This window comes from Besnoitia besnoiti, chromosome III, assembly GCF_002563875.1.
Source record: "Besnoitia besnoiti strain Bb-Ger1 chromosome III, whole genome shotgun sequence".
Classification (NCBI taxonomy): Eukaryota; Apicomplexa; class Conoidasida; order Eucoccidiorida; family Sarcocystidae; genus Besnoitia; species Besnoitia besnoiti.
Window position 1 is genome coordinate 4,819,338 of NC_042358.1, and position 18,529 is coordinate 4,837,866.

Sequence of the window (18,529 nt, forward strand, 5' to 3'; positions counted from 1 at the left end):
GATTTGGTGTTAAGAGAGCGTAAGCATGCCTTCCGGCCGCGGCGGCACACCCCTGCGAGGCGCGCGCAGCTCGTCGGGCTTGGCGTGGCAGATATTCACTCCCAGCCCACAGAATGGGAAAACAGAAAATCAACTCAGCAGCTAGCGATAATCGCGTGCGAGAATTCCGCAGCACCCGGGTTCAAATAGAAGACAATGAAAACAAAACCCGGCGTCGGTGTCTCGTCGTGCTCGATGCCTGAGCCGTGCGCACGAAGGGATTCCGAGATGAAAACACCGACGGACTGCTTTGACTACGGAGACGCAATAATTCGTCCTCAGAAAACATGAAAGAAAGAGGCGGGTACCTCTTTTCGGAAAAAGAAGGCGTTCTTAGAGGACAACCCTGGAAAAATATTTGCCAGTGTGCCTGTGTGGACCCCACGACTCAAGACACAGCCGGCTCGATAAACGCAGCCCCTAGTTTTCCTATCGAGACGAGGTCAAAATGAGAGAGAAATGCCGAACGTCCAGCTACTGGCACGCGGAAAGACGTCAGGTAAGTTCATACGTACGCAAACTCTATCGTCCGGAGGCCTCACTCGAAATGTGGGATGTCCGCAATCGCTCCGCCGGGGGGCGAAGCCGGGGCCGCGAAATGCCCGTGGTGAATGACACATACGGAGCACCCTTCGTGCTCCCTCTTCAAAACAAACTCATTGTATGCCTGTACATCTGAGAAAGGAATACATTGTCGAGCGGTAAAGCGTTTTTGAGACAGGTTTTGGTCCCGTCAACGGTAGCGTGGGCGGGGTGGCAGTCACCGTCCTCTGTCGATTCGCAAAGCGCGAATGCAATCCAGCGCAAAACTGGGCCTGTTCTTGTCTTACGAGTCTCTTTTTTCGCACGGATCCGCGGTGCAATTCTAGAGCAGTTGACCACAAAGTAGTCCACATAGCATATAAGGGGTATTCGCGTAGAACAGATTTCAGTAAGCTGTCACTGAGAGCTGCGGACAGGTTCGCGAGCAAAGTTCCGTGGCTGCGTAAACTCCCAGCGCAACCGGCCGGATTTCGCTGGTGTGCTGACACACTAGGTCGCTATGTGCTCGTCTCCTCTGAAGACGGATTTCTGTCTGCCATCCCCAAGGGCTGAGGCTCTGAGCCCTCTCAGCAAAAGCGAAATCAGACCGCCAAAAGTCGCGCAAAGCCTCGTCTGGCCTAGAGGCAACATGCCGGCGAACACGTCAGGCTAGGCAAAGGCTTCGCTGGGTTGCAGAGCGTTTGCTGCGCGCAAAAGCGGAAAGGTGACCTGTTTGGTATCGGCGAGGGTGTGCTCACCGAGATCCAATTGTGTACACAGCTTCTGTTGCCTTCTTTTGTGAGGGAGAAAAGCCCTGCATAGTGGAATAGTTCGCAAATTCATGGCAGGCACTGCCACAGCACACAGGGCGCTGTGCTTTCGAATTCACTAGCTCGAAAACCGAAGAGAGCGTGCGAGAGGCGGACCGGAGTCCTTGCATGCCCTGCGCTCGGCCTCCTACGCGAGAGGTCTATTCGATTCTATTTCCTCTGGCAAAAAACGTTGCGCTAGCTGTACTTTCTGGTCTCTACAGCTTCTTGACTCTTTTATTTAACTTGCTGAATTCGTGGCTTACCGGGCAGAGGACGGCGCTTCGGTGTTTTTGTCCTCACCTCTTCCTTCGATGCTGGTTTGTGAAGGCTCGGTATCCTAAGGGACTCCCTCCCTGCCTGGCGCAGCTGTTCCACACGTTCTGCGCGCGTCATTATTCTGAATTTCTGACCAAGAGCAGGGCTTGTTAGGGGTTTTTCTCGGGTTTCTGGCCGAAGCGACCCACGCGTTGGCACGGGTTGGAACGGCTTTCTCTCGGTGTGCGCGCGAGCAGCTTGTCCCGGGGACACGTGTTTGCGTCTAGACCGACTCGCCAATTAGCTACGTTTGGGGAAATCAAACTCGCTCTTCTTCGGCGACACGGCTGTGAATGCCTCTCTAGTTTGGCAGCGCTCGCTGCGGCTCGGGGGAGGGAAACGTGTGCATCTGAGCCAAATTTCTGCGGAGCAGAAGAGCCGCGCCACCAGCGGCACGCCCGCGCGGGCGGCCACGCGCATGACCTGGGAAATTTCTGCTGAAGAAACCGAAGAAACCTGCTAAGAGGGCGTGATAGATTATTCTCCCTTCGCCCCATGGCTGTGTCCGCTTCGACCGCGGTGCCTGAAAGTCCGGTTCCGGAGGGGGGGAGCGGCCGTTTTCTTTTTTCGGCGTCGCGAGCCTTCGCGCCTGGCGCGAGACGTCATCTTGCAGGAACCCTCGAGGCCCCAGCGCGAAGGGTTTTCAGCGCCTCCGCCGCACATAGGAGAGGGGACTGGCGGTCAGACGAGCGGACGCAGAGCCAGTTAACATTTTCGCCGTCGTTCCCGCGGCGCTTGGTTTCAGCGAACCCTCCGTCCTCCAGTCCTCCCTACTCGTGGGGCTCTCTGTCACTTCGTCGAGGTCCTGCACTCGACTCCTTGCAGCAAAAAACCGGCAGCCAGGACTCCGCGGCTGCGGATGATTCAGGATGGGAGGAGGACACAGGCGCCGCTTCAGCCTCTGCCGTTCAGAGGCCCTTCCCTGAAGCGCGCGAGGGGAAGGGGAGTCCACCAAACGCTGCCTCGAGCAGCACCCGCCTCCTGGAGCCGCTAGAGTCTACTGCCTCGCCTCAACCTCTTTCCTCCGCGGCTGCCGCTTCCCGCCCCGTCCTTCGCTTTTCTGCGAACGTCCTCAGCCCCGCCGTCTCGCAACGACACTTGGGAGAGATAGCCGCCGACTCACCTCGCTTGCCCGCGCGAGGGAACGGCGAGGCCGCCGAGGGGTGCCTGCTCCCTCGCTCGCTGTCGGCGAATCTGGAAGAGGCCCGCGGCGGGCGACGCAGCGCAGAGGGGTGCTGGAGTTTCGGCTCGCGTTCCACTCCCTCATCGGAGAGGCGAGCCAAAAGCGTCTCGATGGAAAACTTGACAAAATGGGCGCCGCGAGCGGCCGCCTTCAACGTCTGCGCCCCCGATATCTCTGCGAGCGAGGCCGGCGCCCGGACCCTCGCAAACCTCCTGGATTCGGCGTCCAGCTCTCCGGAGTCCGAGACGCGGCAGCCGCGCCTCTACGCGTCGCCGTCGCCTCGTGAAACGCATTGGTACGGATGGGAGGAAACGGCGCGCCGGGAACGCAGCGATGTCATCTCCTCTCACGCGGCCGAGGGCCCGCGAAAAGGCCTACGGAATGACTTCGTCTCAGCGGCGACGCACGCCTCCGGTTTGAGCGTGGCAAACGGCCGCCACCCACTCACGGGGGGGGAGCAAGAGGGAGAATACGCAGAGCTGAATGGGGCTGAAGGACAATGCGGCAACAGACGCGATGAGGATGCAGAGACGAAGTGCAGGGGCTGTGCTGAGGGCGAGGCGGCGCCGGCGGATACTTGCGAGTTGGCGGACGAGGCAGCATCTCGAATGCAGCCGGAATCGAGCGAGGGAACTCGCTCGAGTGCAGAGCGAGCCAACGCAACACAGTGCAGAACTCGAATGCACAGCCACCAGCGGAGCCACGCAGAGGACGAAGAGAGTGGCAAAGATCCGGCTGCGCCAGTGGGCGAGGGCGAAGAGTCGAGGAGGCTGCGCGCGGCAGGCGCGGACCCTGGCGCGTCCTTTCGTGGAGGGCCTGCGTGCGACCCGACTTACCGCCGCGACTACCACGTCCCGCCCCCTTCAGCCGCCTCCGCAGGCCAGCGCTCTCCACACTTTTTCTTCCTGGCGCAGGTCTCTTCGCAGACGATTTTGCAGACGAAGGCGGCTCTTTCCCGCGTGAAAGGGCTGCCTGGTCGTTCGCGTGCAGAGCTGCTCGACGCCGCATACCTCCGCGGCCTCGCAGGCGCCGCAGAGGAGGCCCCCTGCCCCGAGGGCAGCCGCGCTGGCCAGGCTCCTCCGCTCGCTCTGACAGACATTTCGGCTGTCATCGCCAATTCGCTGGCCGCGTGTGCGTTCGCCGAAGAGAACTCGCGGGCGTCCGCGGCGCTGCTGGAACGCGCGGGCCCGCTGATCGACCGCTCCCCCTGCGCGGCTCTTCCAGCTCTCCCTGGCGCTGATGAGGACGCGGCGGTCTCCACTGGGTCGCCCGGCGGCGGTGCGAAGCTTCGGCTGCAGACCGAGACGTGTGCCTCGCCGCGGAAAGAAGGGCGCGCCGCCGAGGCGACAGAGGAGAGGCGTGACGCCAAGGCACCTGCGGAGGCCGCGGGCCTGCGGGCGTGGCAGCAGCGGGACGACTATGGCGTTAGCCGAGAGGGCAACGAGCGGGACGCGCACGAAGGAGAGGCAGCAGAGAGAGGAGAGAGAAATGGAGCGCTCGAGGAGGGGGCGGCGCTAGGCGTGGAAGTGCCGCTGGCCGGGGCCACGGTGGAAGATGTGGGAGAAGTGGCAGGGGCGACGGAGTGGATTTCTCCGTATGAAGACACAAAGACAACCGCCGTGTCTGCGCGCGTCGCCTGGCGTGTAACGACGCCAGCGCGAAAAGGGGGGAGATCAGACGAGGATGCGTCGTGTGAAGATGCTGTCACGCCCACGATGTTCTCTTCGATGGGGACTGCGCCACGCACATACCCTAGTCTTTGCTTACGCAGCCTTCGGCACAGAGCGTGGACGCCCAGGTGTACGTACACCTGCGCCCTCCCGTCCGCCTTCCTCCATGGCTCGCGAATGAGCGCGTCTTTTTGGCTTTCCGCCGCCCTTGCGGAATCGGCGGACGAGTTGCGCGGGGGGAGATCTGCTGAAGAGAAGGAACAGGAGTCGTTCGCGAGGCAATGGCTGGCGCCGGGTTTGAGGGATTTTGCGGGCGTTCTCCGCGAAGAACTGCAATCGAGCGATGACGAAGAGACAGACGGCGAGGACCAACCGTATGCAGTCTGGGGCGAGGAGGTGGAGCGGGAAAACGGAATGGGTTACCTTTCTTCTGCACGGAGTCGTGCTGGAAACAGTCGAGAAGAGACAGGGCGGACACGAATTCGCCCCGCGAGAAAAACCAAACGCAGGCAGCAGCGGGTGTACATACAGTCTCTAGGTGAGGGGCTTGATGCGCTGGAAGATCTCGTCCACCATAGTAAGCTTCTGGCCTTTAAATTCCTTCACTCGGCGCTTGTGGCGCAGCCGCTCGCTTCTCTTCCGTCTCCTGAGCAGCCTCGCCCCGTCTGTAACCGGCAGAGCCGCCAATGCCGCGCTGCGCCTCTCTCTATGTCTTCGTTTCCTCTGCGTGAGGATTCGTGCGAGCGTCCGCCGGGTTTCCTCCCGTTCTCCCCTTGTAGTGCGGGCACTCCGAAGGACGCCCAGCCACACGCCGCAGAGTCGAACGGATTTGCCCACGCGGGGACTGCTGGGTCGTGTAGGGTGGAGACTGGGTGGAATCCGAGCATGCAGCGAACTGAGGCTTCAGACAGTCCGGCCTTGCCGACCCTCCTCTCTGGAGCGTGGATCACGGCGGGGAGGGCTGCGGACGCCTCCACAGGCGATGCTCGAGGCGCGCGACGCAAAATCCAAGACGAGAAGGGATCTTGCAGCAAGAAGAGCGAGTCTGACAGTGCGGCGGCGGCGGCAGCAAGACGCTTGGCGGGCGATGAGGATGGCGTGCCTCGCGGTCAGCGAAGGGCGACGTGGCCATTTGGGTTGACGCTGGTCGCCGCGTCGCCCAGCGAGAAGGAAACTGACGAGGTGGAGGCTGCTGAGAAGCGGGCGGGAGCAAGCGTTGGGTTCGCCGTGCAGTCCATGGCGGACTTCTACCTCTCGGTTGCTTATCTTCTAGGCCAAGTGCTTAAGCGCGAACAGGGAGAGAAGGAGTTTGTAAGCAAACCGGAAAGAAATGTCGCGGCGCGAAAGCAGAAAAAACGAGTGGAGGTCGGGCAGTTGAAGAGCGCATCCCGTCGGAAGTTTTGCCGGCGCACGCCAGGCGCAGGGCTTCGCCGCAGGCCTGCGCGATGGCCGTCTGCAACATCATCCCATACTACACGTAGCTTGCTTCTCGAGCCGTGACAGAACTGTGGATGTCTTTTCGCCCCGCGTGTGCCGAGAGGAGAGACAGACCCCGGCTGGAACGCCGCTCGGGGTGGCGGCGTTTTCAAAGAGATGTCAGCGCAAGTCGGCTGCATCGCATGTGTGTCTTTCTCTGCAGTACAAAACCGAGGTTGCACTGGTTCGCGAACGGTTCCAAGATCTCGAAGCGCGCGCAAAGGTACGTCCCCGTCTTTTCTCTCATCCTCTCTCTGCGGCGTGAAGCTCCTCTGTGGCGCTCGCGTAGCCGCTGCAGCGACCGATGCGGCCGTTCAGCCAGAAAAAGAAATTCGTGGTCCAATTGCTTAGTGCCCCGGACAGACCCTGTCGGGGCAAGAGGCCCGCTAACGGAACGGATGCAGTACACTCTGGGCGCCTCGTGTAGACGGAGGCCGCGACCTGTAAACATGCGTACGCTGACTGTTGGCGGTCTGCTGCAGAGGGTTTTTTTTAACTTCCGGTTTCGGCGAGCCTCCTCATGTGCATGGCCCCCAGAACAGAGGAGCTGCTGGGGAGGCATGTCTCGAATTTTCCTTTGGGTGTCACAGAGAAGTTGTGTCTGGGGGATTCGCGATGGCTTGAGATTTGCATGATGCGAAGTGGCTGCGAACTTCACGGCTGCGTTCGCAAACGCAACGCAAGTCCCTGGTGCCGGGCTGTCACGGCGATGTAGTGACAAACGCTGGAGGACATAGGAGACACACCGAACCCTAGACTAGTTGAAATGACTTCTCTACACGCCTTGGTTTTTTCGGCGTCAGGAGGCAATGGCCGAGGCGGCGAAACGCGTGGAAGAAGAAGAAAGTCAAAGCAAGCAGCTGACTGAGCAGCTCGCCATGAAGGTGAGTGCGTCGCCACCTACGCCCTGGCACAGTCGCTCGAGCTGCACGTGGCCTGCAACTCTGGAAGTATCGCGCATGCGTCTCCCCAAGTATATATATGCATTTACATATATGTATGTACATACGTATGCAGTGCACGTAAATCTGCACTTTTAGAGCATGCATAGGTCCGTCTGTGCATGTACCCTTTCGATGGGTACGTTTCTTGGGAGAGTAGCGTGTGCTCCATCTAAGCCGCGAGCTTGACGCATGCGTCTGCGGAAAGATTGACGGCTTGTTCCTCGGGTGACGCGAACCGCCGACTGCGCGTGAGGGCAGAGCTGGCCTGCGTGGCCGCAAAAGTTGGTTTCAGTTGTTTTCGTGTTGGTCTTTGTCTGGGGAATGCTGCAGAGGGCCGAACTGCGGCAAGCCCTGGAGAAGCAAGAGGCGCTTCGGCGGACGCTCCACGAGACGCAGAGGGAGCAGCGCCTTCAGCACGAGGGAGAAGTTGATGCGCTGAACAAGCAGTATGCCTCGCTCCTTCGAGACTACCAGAGGTACGTTCTTTTTCTCAGTCTCAGGGTCGTCGTGTTTTTCAGATCCCCGTCAGCGCCAGTGGTGGACGGACCCTCTGCTGCATGCGAGTAGGATCGCGCGTCTCATGACTTTCGGTCGACCTACGCGAGACGTGAGACGAATTTTTGGCCCACGTAGTAAGCTTGCAGCTGTTTCGAGGGCGCCAATCACGCGAAGCCAAGCTGTTTGGCAATTTGATTCGAAAAACGGTGTAACTGGAGGGCCAGTTGGCTCGCCGTGTCTAGAGACGATTCCCTACTCAAAGGCCGCGGAGGGACGGCAGTCGAGGAGTTAGACGCCTTCCAGGACGTCTTCACAAGTCACAGGGGGGGGCGGCGGGGGGGGGGGGGGGGGGGGGGGGGGGCTCGGCTGTGGGGTCAGAGGGGAAATCAGCACGACGTTCCTCCCTCTTTATTGAAAGGCTGAGACTTATGCTCGTGTTCTTGTGTCTCAGGCGCGGGTCTCAGTTGGAACGGCTCCAAGCGCAGCTGCGAGGTGCGCCGCTTCAAAGTCGCCAGTTGGAGAGAGAGCCGTCACTGTCGCAGTGGAACCGGAGCGAGCATGCATCAAAGGATTCTGCGTTGAACAAAAGCGACACTGCATCGGGCCGTCTGTCTGCAGGGGTCGGGGAGCTTCTGGGAAGCTGCGATGCGCGCTTGGTCTCCTCTCTGTCGACACCCGTCTTCTCCGACTTCAAGTTGCGCAGGCGGCGAAGGTCGCTCTGCGCCGACGAGGAGGTCTTTTCCACGAGGGGTTTGGTCGGAGGCTGGAGCCGCGACCGCGCCGGCGACGGGATGGGCCTCCGTGAGTCGCGGCATTCGAAGGGAGTCGACTTCGCGCATTGGGCGCTTTCCAGGAGCGATAGCGGCGCGAGCGGCTACACGCTGAAGAGCAAAGGCCTCTTTATGACGAGCCGAAGAAGCCTGATCCTTGCGGCGGCCTCTCGAGGCGCCCGGCCCCTGTCTCCTCGGGGACCGTCTCCGTCGCGGGAGGCGCTTGATAGACTAGTGAAGGAGAACTGCGACGAAGACCCCAGCAGCGGCGAGAGAGGACGCGCAGGTACGTCGGCGAGCGCGGCGTCGGTTGGTGGGATTTGCGGAACGACGCGCGGCTGCCTGTTGAGGGAGGACGGCGACGCGCAGACCAGAGAGCGAGCGGGACTGTTGGCCCGATTAACCGACCGCAGCAGAGGCGCGACGGACATACAGAAGCAGCAGTCGCTCCAGGAGGAACTTCTGGGGGCGTTGCCTCTAGATCAGCAACAGGGCGCTGCGATGCTGCTCGTAAAGTCGCATGTCCCCGCGGGGGCGCCGGGGGATGGCAGAGAGGATGGACGCGACGACTTCCATGACCCCCTCCTCCTCATGGTGCCACCCAAAGCGTGTCCCGCGTGCCTAATTCTCCCAGCGGCCTCCACAGGCGAACCAAAGATCGAGGGCTCATCCGGGCTGGAAGAGGCAGAAATTGGAGAGACGGCCGCGGGTACCATGGCTTACCAGTGCCAGGAGCAGGGCGTACAACTGGTGCCCGCTGAGCAAAGGAGCCGCAGATCTTTTCCGCGAGTTCGCGCGGCATTCCTGTTGCTTCTCTTCTTGATTATTGACCACGCGTTCCTTGGAGGGTGGATGTCGGGTGCGCTGCTGCGCTTCGGGGAGTGGAGCGTCCTTTTAGCTTTCTCAGGGACGCAGGAATTGCAGCAGGTCGCCCGCCAGCAGGACTTGGGCGAGCGCTACGCTGTACCGCTCCTGCGGGTCGTTGAGGCCTTCCTGCTGTTTTTGCTCGCTCTGCTGCGCGCGTGTGTGGCCCCTGGCGAGGAGGCGCTGCTGTTGCCGTATACCGAGATGCTTGCAGACCAGTTCTCTGCTGTTCCAGAGGGCACGCGGAATCCATCTTACGAAGCGCGCGTGCCGCAGTCGATCTTTGGTATCTTTTCCGCTCCGGCCGAGACATCACCAGTCGGATACCCGCTCGGACGGCATTGACACGGGATTTGTCCGCACGGCAGCGGGTTTTCTCCAACGCCAATTGCATTTTGTTTTCAAGAGCTGCCCTGACGCCGCTGGCGACACTGAGCGCGGAGGGGGGCCACCGAAACGCGAGCGAAATCCGTGGCTGCAGCGTTCAAACAAAATTTGCTGTAGAGAAGGCATTAACAGTGGCAGGTGGTTTTTGAGGAAGGGACAACCGCGGGGAGTCCTCTAGAATGGTCAACAAGGCCTGGAGAAGTTCTCACGATCGCAGAATATAAGGGCACCTTCCAGTGGCTCGGAGGGACGTTTTGTGAATGGCAGCGAGACCCCGTGATGCCTGTGTCACATGTTGATGAGCTAAGGTTCTCCGCATCGCGTCTTTCTCCTTTCCTTCACCGACTGCTGTAATTCGTACCCCCGTGGCCGTGTGTGATGACTGACCAGTGAAGAGGCGCATCCTTCGCTCGCAAGGTACATGGCAGATGCAAGAGTTACTGCAGAACGGGCGTAGTCACAGGCCGTAGATGCTTGATTTCGCGTTTGTGGGATTGTGGATACCGGGGATTTCTTGTCAAGACCGCTTTTTGAATCCACACGTTAGGTGCGCACCCGGATCTTGAATTCAGGTTCGGAGGCGCTTCACCCTTGTCAAAATGATGTTGTCATTCTGATAAAGGCTCGCATGCTTTGGCGCGGCGAAACACTCCACTCGACTGCTTTAGCGCACGTCGTACACGACTCACGCGATCCAACCAGCTGCACTGGTTCGTGTCAGACGATAAGTGGTTCCTTATTATCCGTGGCTAATCGCAGTTCTGGCAGTAGAAGTCACTGCGTACGCGTTTATACGCGCATACGAATGAAGAAACCAGATGGTGCCATGCTGCAGCACCCTGATTCGTGGAACGAAAATGTCATGCTCAGCGTCACGCCGCCGGGCACATTACATACACCTGGATACAGGATAACCAATTGCGTGTATACTGACAAACGCTGAGATCGCACAGTAACCGTTGAGGGCCTGAGGTAATGCAGCTGGAGTGGGATGGCCCTGTAGGGGACAAAACGAAACCCTGGGCGCCTGTCAGTGCCTAACAGAGTATCGGGGTGCCGAGGACGCTGTTCTTGTACGTGCCTCCACTACTATGCATATCATCGCTAGCAGGCTGCTCGTAGGCTGAGAGTATGATGTTGCCATTCCCAGCCAACAGCAGGGTAGCAGTGGCGCAGTATCATCGGGTCCGAGGGGCGACCCACAACCTCAAGCGTTCTGGCAGCGAAGTGCGTGCAAACGGCAGCGTCGTTTGAGCATTGAATGAGACTGTGGCACGGATTTGCAGCCAGAGGCTACAGAAGTTTTTCGAACAATGCGGAGATTATAGGTCAGATACGGAACAGGTGTTTCAGGGGCAGCGCCACTCATATAGCGAAGATATCACTTCACGAGTGGCACCCCTAGCATGAAAAAATCGGCTCTTCAAACAAGCACGGCATGCGCTGGAGATTATGAGGCTCCCACATTATTCTGAATGTTCGAAATTCGCCTTTAAATTGCTTGTGTTTGCTCTCTGCCCGAAGGTTTCAGATAGGCAGGCAGGCTTCGCGCTTCAAGCTTCAGGCGAGTGTGGCGAGGTGGCCGTCGGTCCTTGGGATGCAAGCGGTTTCTCAAGCTGAGAACGATAAACAGCATCTCCGTTGCCGCTCCGGTGTTCCAGCAGTCAGTGTTGATGTATTTTCAAGTGCTCTAGTTGGATGGAGCCTTCTGCTGGCGAGCGTACTGCCCCTCGTAACTAGAGCTTTCTGATGATCTCGAATGGGAATAGGTTCCGTCCAGAGGGTAGTCCCAACCGGGATACTTGTTGCTTTTCGCGAGTTTCAGGTAATACGCCGTTTCAGTTGGGTGGGCTGCCGCCCAGAGAATAAAGAGAAAATTATTGAACCAGTCGCTGGGGTTTTCGGCAAGAGGGAACAAGGATTTGACCGGCATCCAGTTGGCCGGATAGAAAGGCATGCCTGGGATGAAGAACCCACGAGATGGCGATGAAGAATCGACTGGTGTATCCATAGGCTGCTCTCGTGCCTGAGTGTGCTCGCGGTGCTGCATCGTCAACAGAGTGGCTGCGTCGGCGGCTGCCCGGAGAAATTGTTCTGGCATAGCAGCTGCCATCCTGTAGCTATCGGTCAGAGTTCGAAACATGTCGGTAGGGTTGGCTCGAGAGAGGAACCCAAATGAATCGGAGAAGGAAGCCGGTGAGGGAAACGGGGTCTCACGGAGGAAGAATTGAAATGGGTCAGGGAACGGAGTGCTGGCAAAAGGCGACGGCTGGGCGGTTCCTGAGGCGGCGGCTTCAGCGCCAGCCGCGATGAATGACACGGCGCAGCCGATGCTGAGAACCCCTCGTAGATTCGTGCTTACCATTTTGGATGTGATGACAAAGGCAACCGTCGATTGGGTGACAGCGTCCTGATCCTGAGAGGATCTAGAACTCGCAAAAAGTATGCAACAACAAAACGCGTTTGCGATTCTGCAGCACCCGATCTAGTGGTGTTCCACGATACAAGCTGGAAAATTGGTAGACAGGACACACAGCCGGACTCCGGTGTAAGGCCAAGCTTCGCCCTACCGCGAACAAGCGGTATTATCTGTGAATATAATAACTTCTATCCTACACAAACTAGCCGATTCATCCTGTCAGTAGCGACCCAACCCGGTATGTGCAGGGCGCGTGTTTACCGGAATGCTGGGTTTCTTCCGGTGGCAGCCCGTTTCCGCGTTGCTGGATAGATAAGGCAGGTGAGAAGGTGAAATCCCCTATCGCGCGATCAGGCTGCCGCATGCGTGTGGTCCGCTGGGATAGCTGCCTGAAAATAGCTCCCGCAGGAGCGCCCGCGTGAAATGATGCGAACCAGCTGCCTCGCTGAACAATGCTGATGTCGCGAAAACCGGGTGCAACAGTACGGCTCCAGCGAAGAACAGCCTCAAAAGTAAGCTAGAGGGTCTACACTTGACCGTTGGGCGGGACGTGCTCGGGTGGATTCACACTGCTGCCTTGGATGGCTTAGGTTCCGGTATATTGCTCGACTAGACGGCATTACAGATACGTCGATCGCCCCTTAGCCAGCTCCAGCTCTCCATAGCAGTATCCCACGCACATTCCGCATTCAGTAGATGTCGTTGTTAGTTTGTGACGTGTAGATTGACGGTTTTAAGCCATAGCACTTGAGCGTGCGATTACCATCCGAGGAAACCTGCTGGTGAACTCTGGGACAAGCAATATGAACTACACGTATGCCGAACAGCAAAACTCCGCAGTGAAAATACACTTCAGAATAGGTTACGATATGCGCCCGTTCTGTGACATTTCGCTAGAGACAATCTGTTCCGATTTCAGTCAAAGATCAGCCACGACGCCTGGCACTGTACGGGACCCCCTGTTCAAGGGAGGAATCTGCATTATTGTGACAACGCTCCCCGAAGCAATACCGTTTTGTGGCTGAGAAGCTCACTACGTGTCTCTGACGAGCAACTCCTGCAGCAACGCCTCGAGCTGGATTCCCGAAAGTCGTCTGGCCTGTTCCTCGCCATCCGTCGTGTCAAGATTTTCGCTTTCGGTGTCAACTTCTTTCGCATTATAATCGGGTCCCTGTTGATCTTTCGGTACTGAAGCCGGTCGGTCTGCGGTAAACTCGAGCTCGGGCTTCGTTCTATTGCCGGGTTCCAATTGAAGCTCCTCGGTCGTCCCAATCCCACGCGAGGGCAGTGGTGGCCTTCCTCCATCATTCTCCTCTTCGGGAGGTGGCTGGCTGTGAGGACTGGAGGAACCAGCTCCTCCACGGGTGCCGCTGCAGGGCTCAGAGCTCTCTGCTGCTTCAGGCTGGGAATGCGGCTGAGGCGTTTTTCGTCTCGCTCCAAGTTTATGGTTTTTGGTCCTCATTCGCACGTTCTTGAGCACGTGAAGCAGTTCGCGAGTGATGGCGTGGTGTTCGCGGGGAGACGCTGACGTGTTGTGTAGTAATTCAGACTTATCGCCTGCCCTGGCTGCGGGGTTCGGAGCAAACGGGTTGCCAAAGACTGCTGCCTGTGCGTTGGAGGAACTCCACTTGCTGCCCGTCCACTCCGCTGGGTCGTCATCGAATGAAGAACCTCCACTGCATGCTGCTGCATCATCGGGTGTGCAAGACAGCTTTCTCCACGGAATTGTCGCCGGCGCGGCGTCGTCTTCGGGGTTGATTTCAGGGAAACAGGTAGGGCCTGTCTCATCTCGAGACTCGTGCGGGTTGGCGAATGTGACTCCAACGGAAGCCGATTCTGCCTTTCTGCTGGCAGTGCTGTGACTGGTGGTCCAGTCGCCACGCCGCGCATTTCCGTTCCCACCGGTCGAGCAGAATTCTTCGTCTCCTTCCAGAGAGTTAACGGCCCTCGGCGGTTGAGCGCAGCTGGACAAATAATCAGGAAAAGTCGAGCTCAGACACTTCCACACTATACGAAGTTGCTGCTGCATCGACAACGGGCTGCCTTCCCCCGGCTCAGGATCATTCAGGAGACGAGTGGGGCGATCGGCGATTCCGCCTCTCTGGCCGTCGGTCGCAAGCTGGTCTCGTCTCTTGCGGAGAATGGAAATCACAGCATGAGCCTGCGGCGCGCAGTCTGTTAGCGAGCATTCGAACAACGCATCCAGAGTCGGCGAAGCCAGCGGGTCCAAGCTGGAGTCCAGGCGCTCCAAGCAAGCCTCTTTTGTCAGCAGAATCTCGGATTCACCACCCTTTACAGCGGGCTTAATTGTAGGGGTGCTGGGGCCAGCGAGCGGTGGGGAAATAGCAGTTGTCACTGAGGAGGCAAGGTAGGGTTGCAAATAGTGCAACTGAGGGTACCTGGGAAGCAAATAAGGAACATGCCTTCTTCCTCTTTTAGGAAGGAGAGCACCTTCGTCAGCCGCAGGCTGAATTTCTCCACTGCCGGTGCGAGTCTTAACGACTGTCGCATGTGTGGCTGCCCACCACCCCTCCCATACGTATGTGTCACGCATGTCGGACTGGAGTAACCATTGCCACCGTGCTAGCCCTCGTTACACGACAAGCGTCGTTGGAACGTTGGGGCCCGCACTGTGGCCAACTTCTCTTTGCACGAGAACGGCAGGTGTGCGTCAACTGTATGAGTCCAACACTGTGACTGTCAGCGTCTTCTGCCATTAGCTGCCGGAGACAAGACAGTCACCGCGCACGCACCTCTTGAGCAGTTTTTTCACAGCCCTCAAGATGTATGGCGTGGCTACGATTTCAGCCGTCGACGGCCTCTCCTCGGGAGCAACTTGGAGCATACGGTTGACCAGGCGGTGCAATTCAGCCGGATACAAGCCAGACGGCGCATCCAAATGAGCTGGTGGTTGATTCTGTGTAATCTGCATCGCCAAGACCACGATGTTAGAACCTGAGGAAGCCACGCAACATCAGCCGACGTTACTGTACGCCTAATTCATCCATAGCAGTGCTGCGCTGGTGCACGCTGTCGCCTTTGCTGCAGGAGGCGGGGGCGCGGCTGTCCCACCCAGCTCTTGACTCTGGAAAGGATGCCAGGAACCTCTATGTTTTCTCACTCCATGGTGTATGGCCATTGCCACCCGCAGCGGGGTATGCGCCGGAAGCATGCTCTTCTCACCTTGAAACGGCTTGCGCAGACAGCAGAGCTCAAAAAGGACGCAGCCCAGCGCCCAGATATCACTCTTGCTGTTGTAAGCCTCCCTTTTGTACAATTCGGGAGACATGTAGCAAGGGCTGCCCACGTATGTGCTTGCCATCTGCTCTTTGTCTAGCTGCCGTGCTATTCCGAAGTCTCCCAACTTAATTAAGCCGTCACTAGACAGGAAGATGTTCTGGCTTTTAATGTCCCGATGGAGAATATCTCTTGAATGAAGGTGATGTAGACCGGCGAGCGCTTGAATGAATACCAAAAGAACGTGTTCTTCTCTGAAGAACACGGATGCGTAGCGCCGCAAGTCTGCGTACTTTGCCCCCGATGAGCTAGACGAATTCTCCAGGGAGCAAGTTCCAAGGTGCTCGTCAAGGAGACTACGCCGCAACTGTATTTGCTGCTCCAAGTCACCTCCATCCGCATATTCGATTAGCATGTGAAGGACCTGTTTCTTTGCATTCAGATGAGAGCTGATATACCTGATGATGTTCGGGTGGTCGCTCACATCGTGTAGTATTGTGGTTTCGTTGAGCGCATTCTGGCGCTGCTCCGGGCTTATCAACGAGAGCTTTATGTCCTTGCTCACACAGAGCTCTCCTTAACGCAAAGGTGACAAAACAGGCAATCACAGCGCTGTGGATACAGAGTAGTGCGACAGCGTTGATGGCGCCGCGCGCCCTCCCGCCATTACGCCTCTGCAGAGCTGATAGTCAAAATTTGTGGCGGCGATGTAAGCATAAGGCAGTTCTCTCGAAGGCAGTTGCGCGCTGCATGAAAGAATGCATTTGTATTCTTTAGTATGCCTCAGTAGTGCTTGCAGCCAAGAAGCCACTTGGAAAGTCACGCAGGATTTCCGAGGTTTTCCTCCGCTCACAGACTAGCTGCTTCCGAAAGATGAAGGAGGTAGACATAACGACTCCTGCCAAGCCAGAAAAGTTACCCCACTCCGTGCAAAGGACTGCTTTATGTTCCGATATCATAGCGGACCTGTTTTTCTGTCGCGGACCAAATAACAGTCGCCCTGAGCCCCCGCACCCAGCCGCTTGACCCGCTTATATCGATCCATGATTGCTTCATTAGGCTGTCCTGCTTCATCGATAGAGGTGGCGCTGAAAACATTTTCTGGCTTTGGGCGAGGGCGACGTGGCTATCATCATCACATGGCTGTGGCACTTTCCAGATAAGCTGGAGTCCGCGGGTGGTACAACAAATTCTTCTTTGTCTCTTCGAACTAAGGGACTTGCATGAAAGGATGCCTTTCCGCAGCGTCACGCGCAAGTCTATATCATTGGAGGGTTTCAATATTTCTCAAAGTTATAGAAAAGGAACTCGCTCGCACAGCAGATTGAAAAGGCTAACACCGGTCGTATGAAGCTCCGTATTACATCCTCGACGGCAATGCAAGACGTGAGTAGATGCCTACTGTGTGCATACAGCGCTATATGAAAGCACGGACCGCTTGTGATCTAGTTCTTCCAAGAGGCCAGCCCCGCTGCAAACCTGTTTGCGGGGCGCGCCCCGTTTTACAAATCCTCAAGCCTTGTGCATGCGGAGCACTATCGAGTGCACGTACTCACAAGGGACAGTTGGTCTTGCATCGTTTAACCGGCTGCCAAGTGTCTCACGCTTGCTGTGCAAAACGCTCCTGCTACTGAGATATAGTGAAATGTGTGGGAGCCGTCACAGCCTGTTGTTCCGAGGGAAGACTGAAAAGTGAAGCGGGCATCTACACACAGGGTATCGCACCATCAGCAAAGCATATAGGCCTAGAAAAATGGCATTCTTATCCGCTCTTCTGCCGCCCAGTGTTTTTCTCGATCGGGAAGAGCTGGTCGACGCAACACTACTGGACTCCAAGACAGTGGCGTGGTGGGGTGTACTCGCGATTTCGCTTGGCATAGCTATTGCCACTATCGCTGATCTGTGTCTGAAAAGCTCATTAAGTTGCTATACGGAACATACTGCGATTGCGCATGCAGTTATAGGAGTCTCCGCTTTCCGCCTTTTTGTGTGGCCTGTAGACAAACAGTATGCCGAAATTAGTATGCATGAGATGCCGACCCGGAACCAGCAGTATATGCTGTTGGCCACATGCGGCTATTATGCAGCCCGAGTCAGCGTCGCAACGAAAAAGAAGCAAGCGCTTCACGTGCTTCATCATGTGTTATCAACGATCCTCGTTCTCGAGCGGCTGACCCATGCCCCGTCTCAGCTGTTTCTGACGTGCCTGAAAGTTACCGTTTTCACAATCCCAGACGGTTTCGCTGGCGCTGCACATTTGTTACGGCACCGCGTACGGCCGGTGCAGGTCGCTCTGGGCCCACACCTCCTCTTTCCCGTCACATGGCGAGAGGTTCCGGAATCGGTCGCGGAAATGCCACGACCCCGCAGCTCCGAGTGGATAACCATAAGCTTCGGGGGCCTGTCGCTTTCTGTGCTCTTGGCGTCGCTTGCGCTTTACTCATTCGTTCTGTTACGTGTTATTGGCGAGCCTCTTTTGCTGTGGCTCTCACTCACTCATGTGGCGCGTGAACACAGTTACTCAATGCTGGCGGATCCCCGCATTTTGGTGACCCTTGGAGTCCATGCTGTTTCGGCGATCTTCTGTTGGCAAGCCACGCACGCACTGTTACGCCGAGTCGCAGAGGCGAGCCGGCTTGAACAGTTAGCGCGCCCTAAACAACAACTGGAATGGAGCTTGCATCGAGCCGCGTCCCCGCTCTCAACAGCACTTGGCAAATGTCGATGAAAAAATACCGCGAACCGCCTCAACCTTTGCAACCTGCTTCGGGGAGCCGCGATCTCACGGAAATGCACGAATCTGGGTGTATTTGTGCTTCAAAACCATGGACTTGTGTCGCCGAAGGGACCCAAGGCGTTTTTTCTACTAATGTCACATGGTGAATGCCCACTGTACCATCGCATTGTAGCCTTTTCTGCATGATCGCGTGTTCATGTCGTGCTTGTTTTGGGCGTTTCCCGCAGGGGGTTCCCCTGGTAGCGCATTCGGCCCCAAACTGTTTTCCGGAGCAGGCTCGTCCTGCGTATCACCACGCGTCCGTACCGCTCGGCTCCATCCGGCTGGCATCGGCGCGCGTTCATCAAGACCATACTGATTGGAGACGCAGAGAGGAGCATCAAGAATGCCGTCCCCACGTGTTTGCGGACCACAAAGTGACCACCTAGAAGAAAAAGAAAAGCTCGCTGGCGTTGCCACCAGGCGCTCCAAATCGTAACGTGTGCTCGGGACGCCCTGCGTTTACGTCTCATGTGTCATAGCTTGAGCCTAGTCAGCATACCGCGGCTTGAAGCGCTGACGACTTGTAAAGGCCTTTCTATCCCCCTTCTCCGATGACCTTAGGGAAACGGGCGTCACTCTGTGTCTCACAGCGCTTAGATAGTGAGTGATGCGAT

General features: G+C 57.5%; 3 protein-coding genes across 3 annotated transcripts; 1 reads left to right on the forward strand and 2 right to left on the reverse strand.

Moving 5' to 3' along the window:
* Positions 1-2,183: 2,183 nt before the first annotated feature.
* BESB_049570 (uncharacterized protein) lies at positions 2,184-9,438 on the forward strand (the record flags this gene model as incomplete). The annotated part of the gene is made up of 5 exons (XM_029363408.1): positions 2,184-5,852; positions 6,181-6,240; positions 6,821-6,901; positions 7,292-7,437; positions 7,911-9,438. 5 exons carry the CDS (start codon positions 2,184-2,186, stop codon positions 9,436-9,438), a joined length of 5,484 nt encoding a protein of 1,827 aa, XP_029220774.1.
* Positions 9,439-11,170: 1,732 nt separating this feature from the next.
* On the reverse strand, positions 11,171-11,845 carry BESB_049580 (uncharacterized protein; the record flags this gene model as incomplete). Its single annotated transcript, XM_029363409.1, has 1 exon — positions 11,171-11,845. The coding sequence occupies one exon, from the start codon at positions 11,843-11,845 to the stop codon at positions 11,171-11,173; it is 675 nt and encodes a 224-aa protein (XP_029220775.1).
* A 1,087-nt stretch (positions 11,846-12,932) lies between these two features.
* BESB_049590 (uncharacterized protein) lies at positions 12,933-16,181 on the reverse strand (the record flags this gene model as incomplete). Its single annotated transcript, XM_029363410.1, has 4 exons — positions 12,933-14,298; positions 14,653-14,854; positions 15,083-15,712; positions 16,103-16,181. The coding sequence occupies 4 exons, from the start codon at positions 16,179-16,181 to the stop codon at positions 12,933-12,935; spliced, it is 2,277 nt and encodes a 758-aa protein (XP_029220776.1).
* Positions 16,182-18,529: the final 2,348 nt, after the last annotated feature.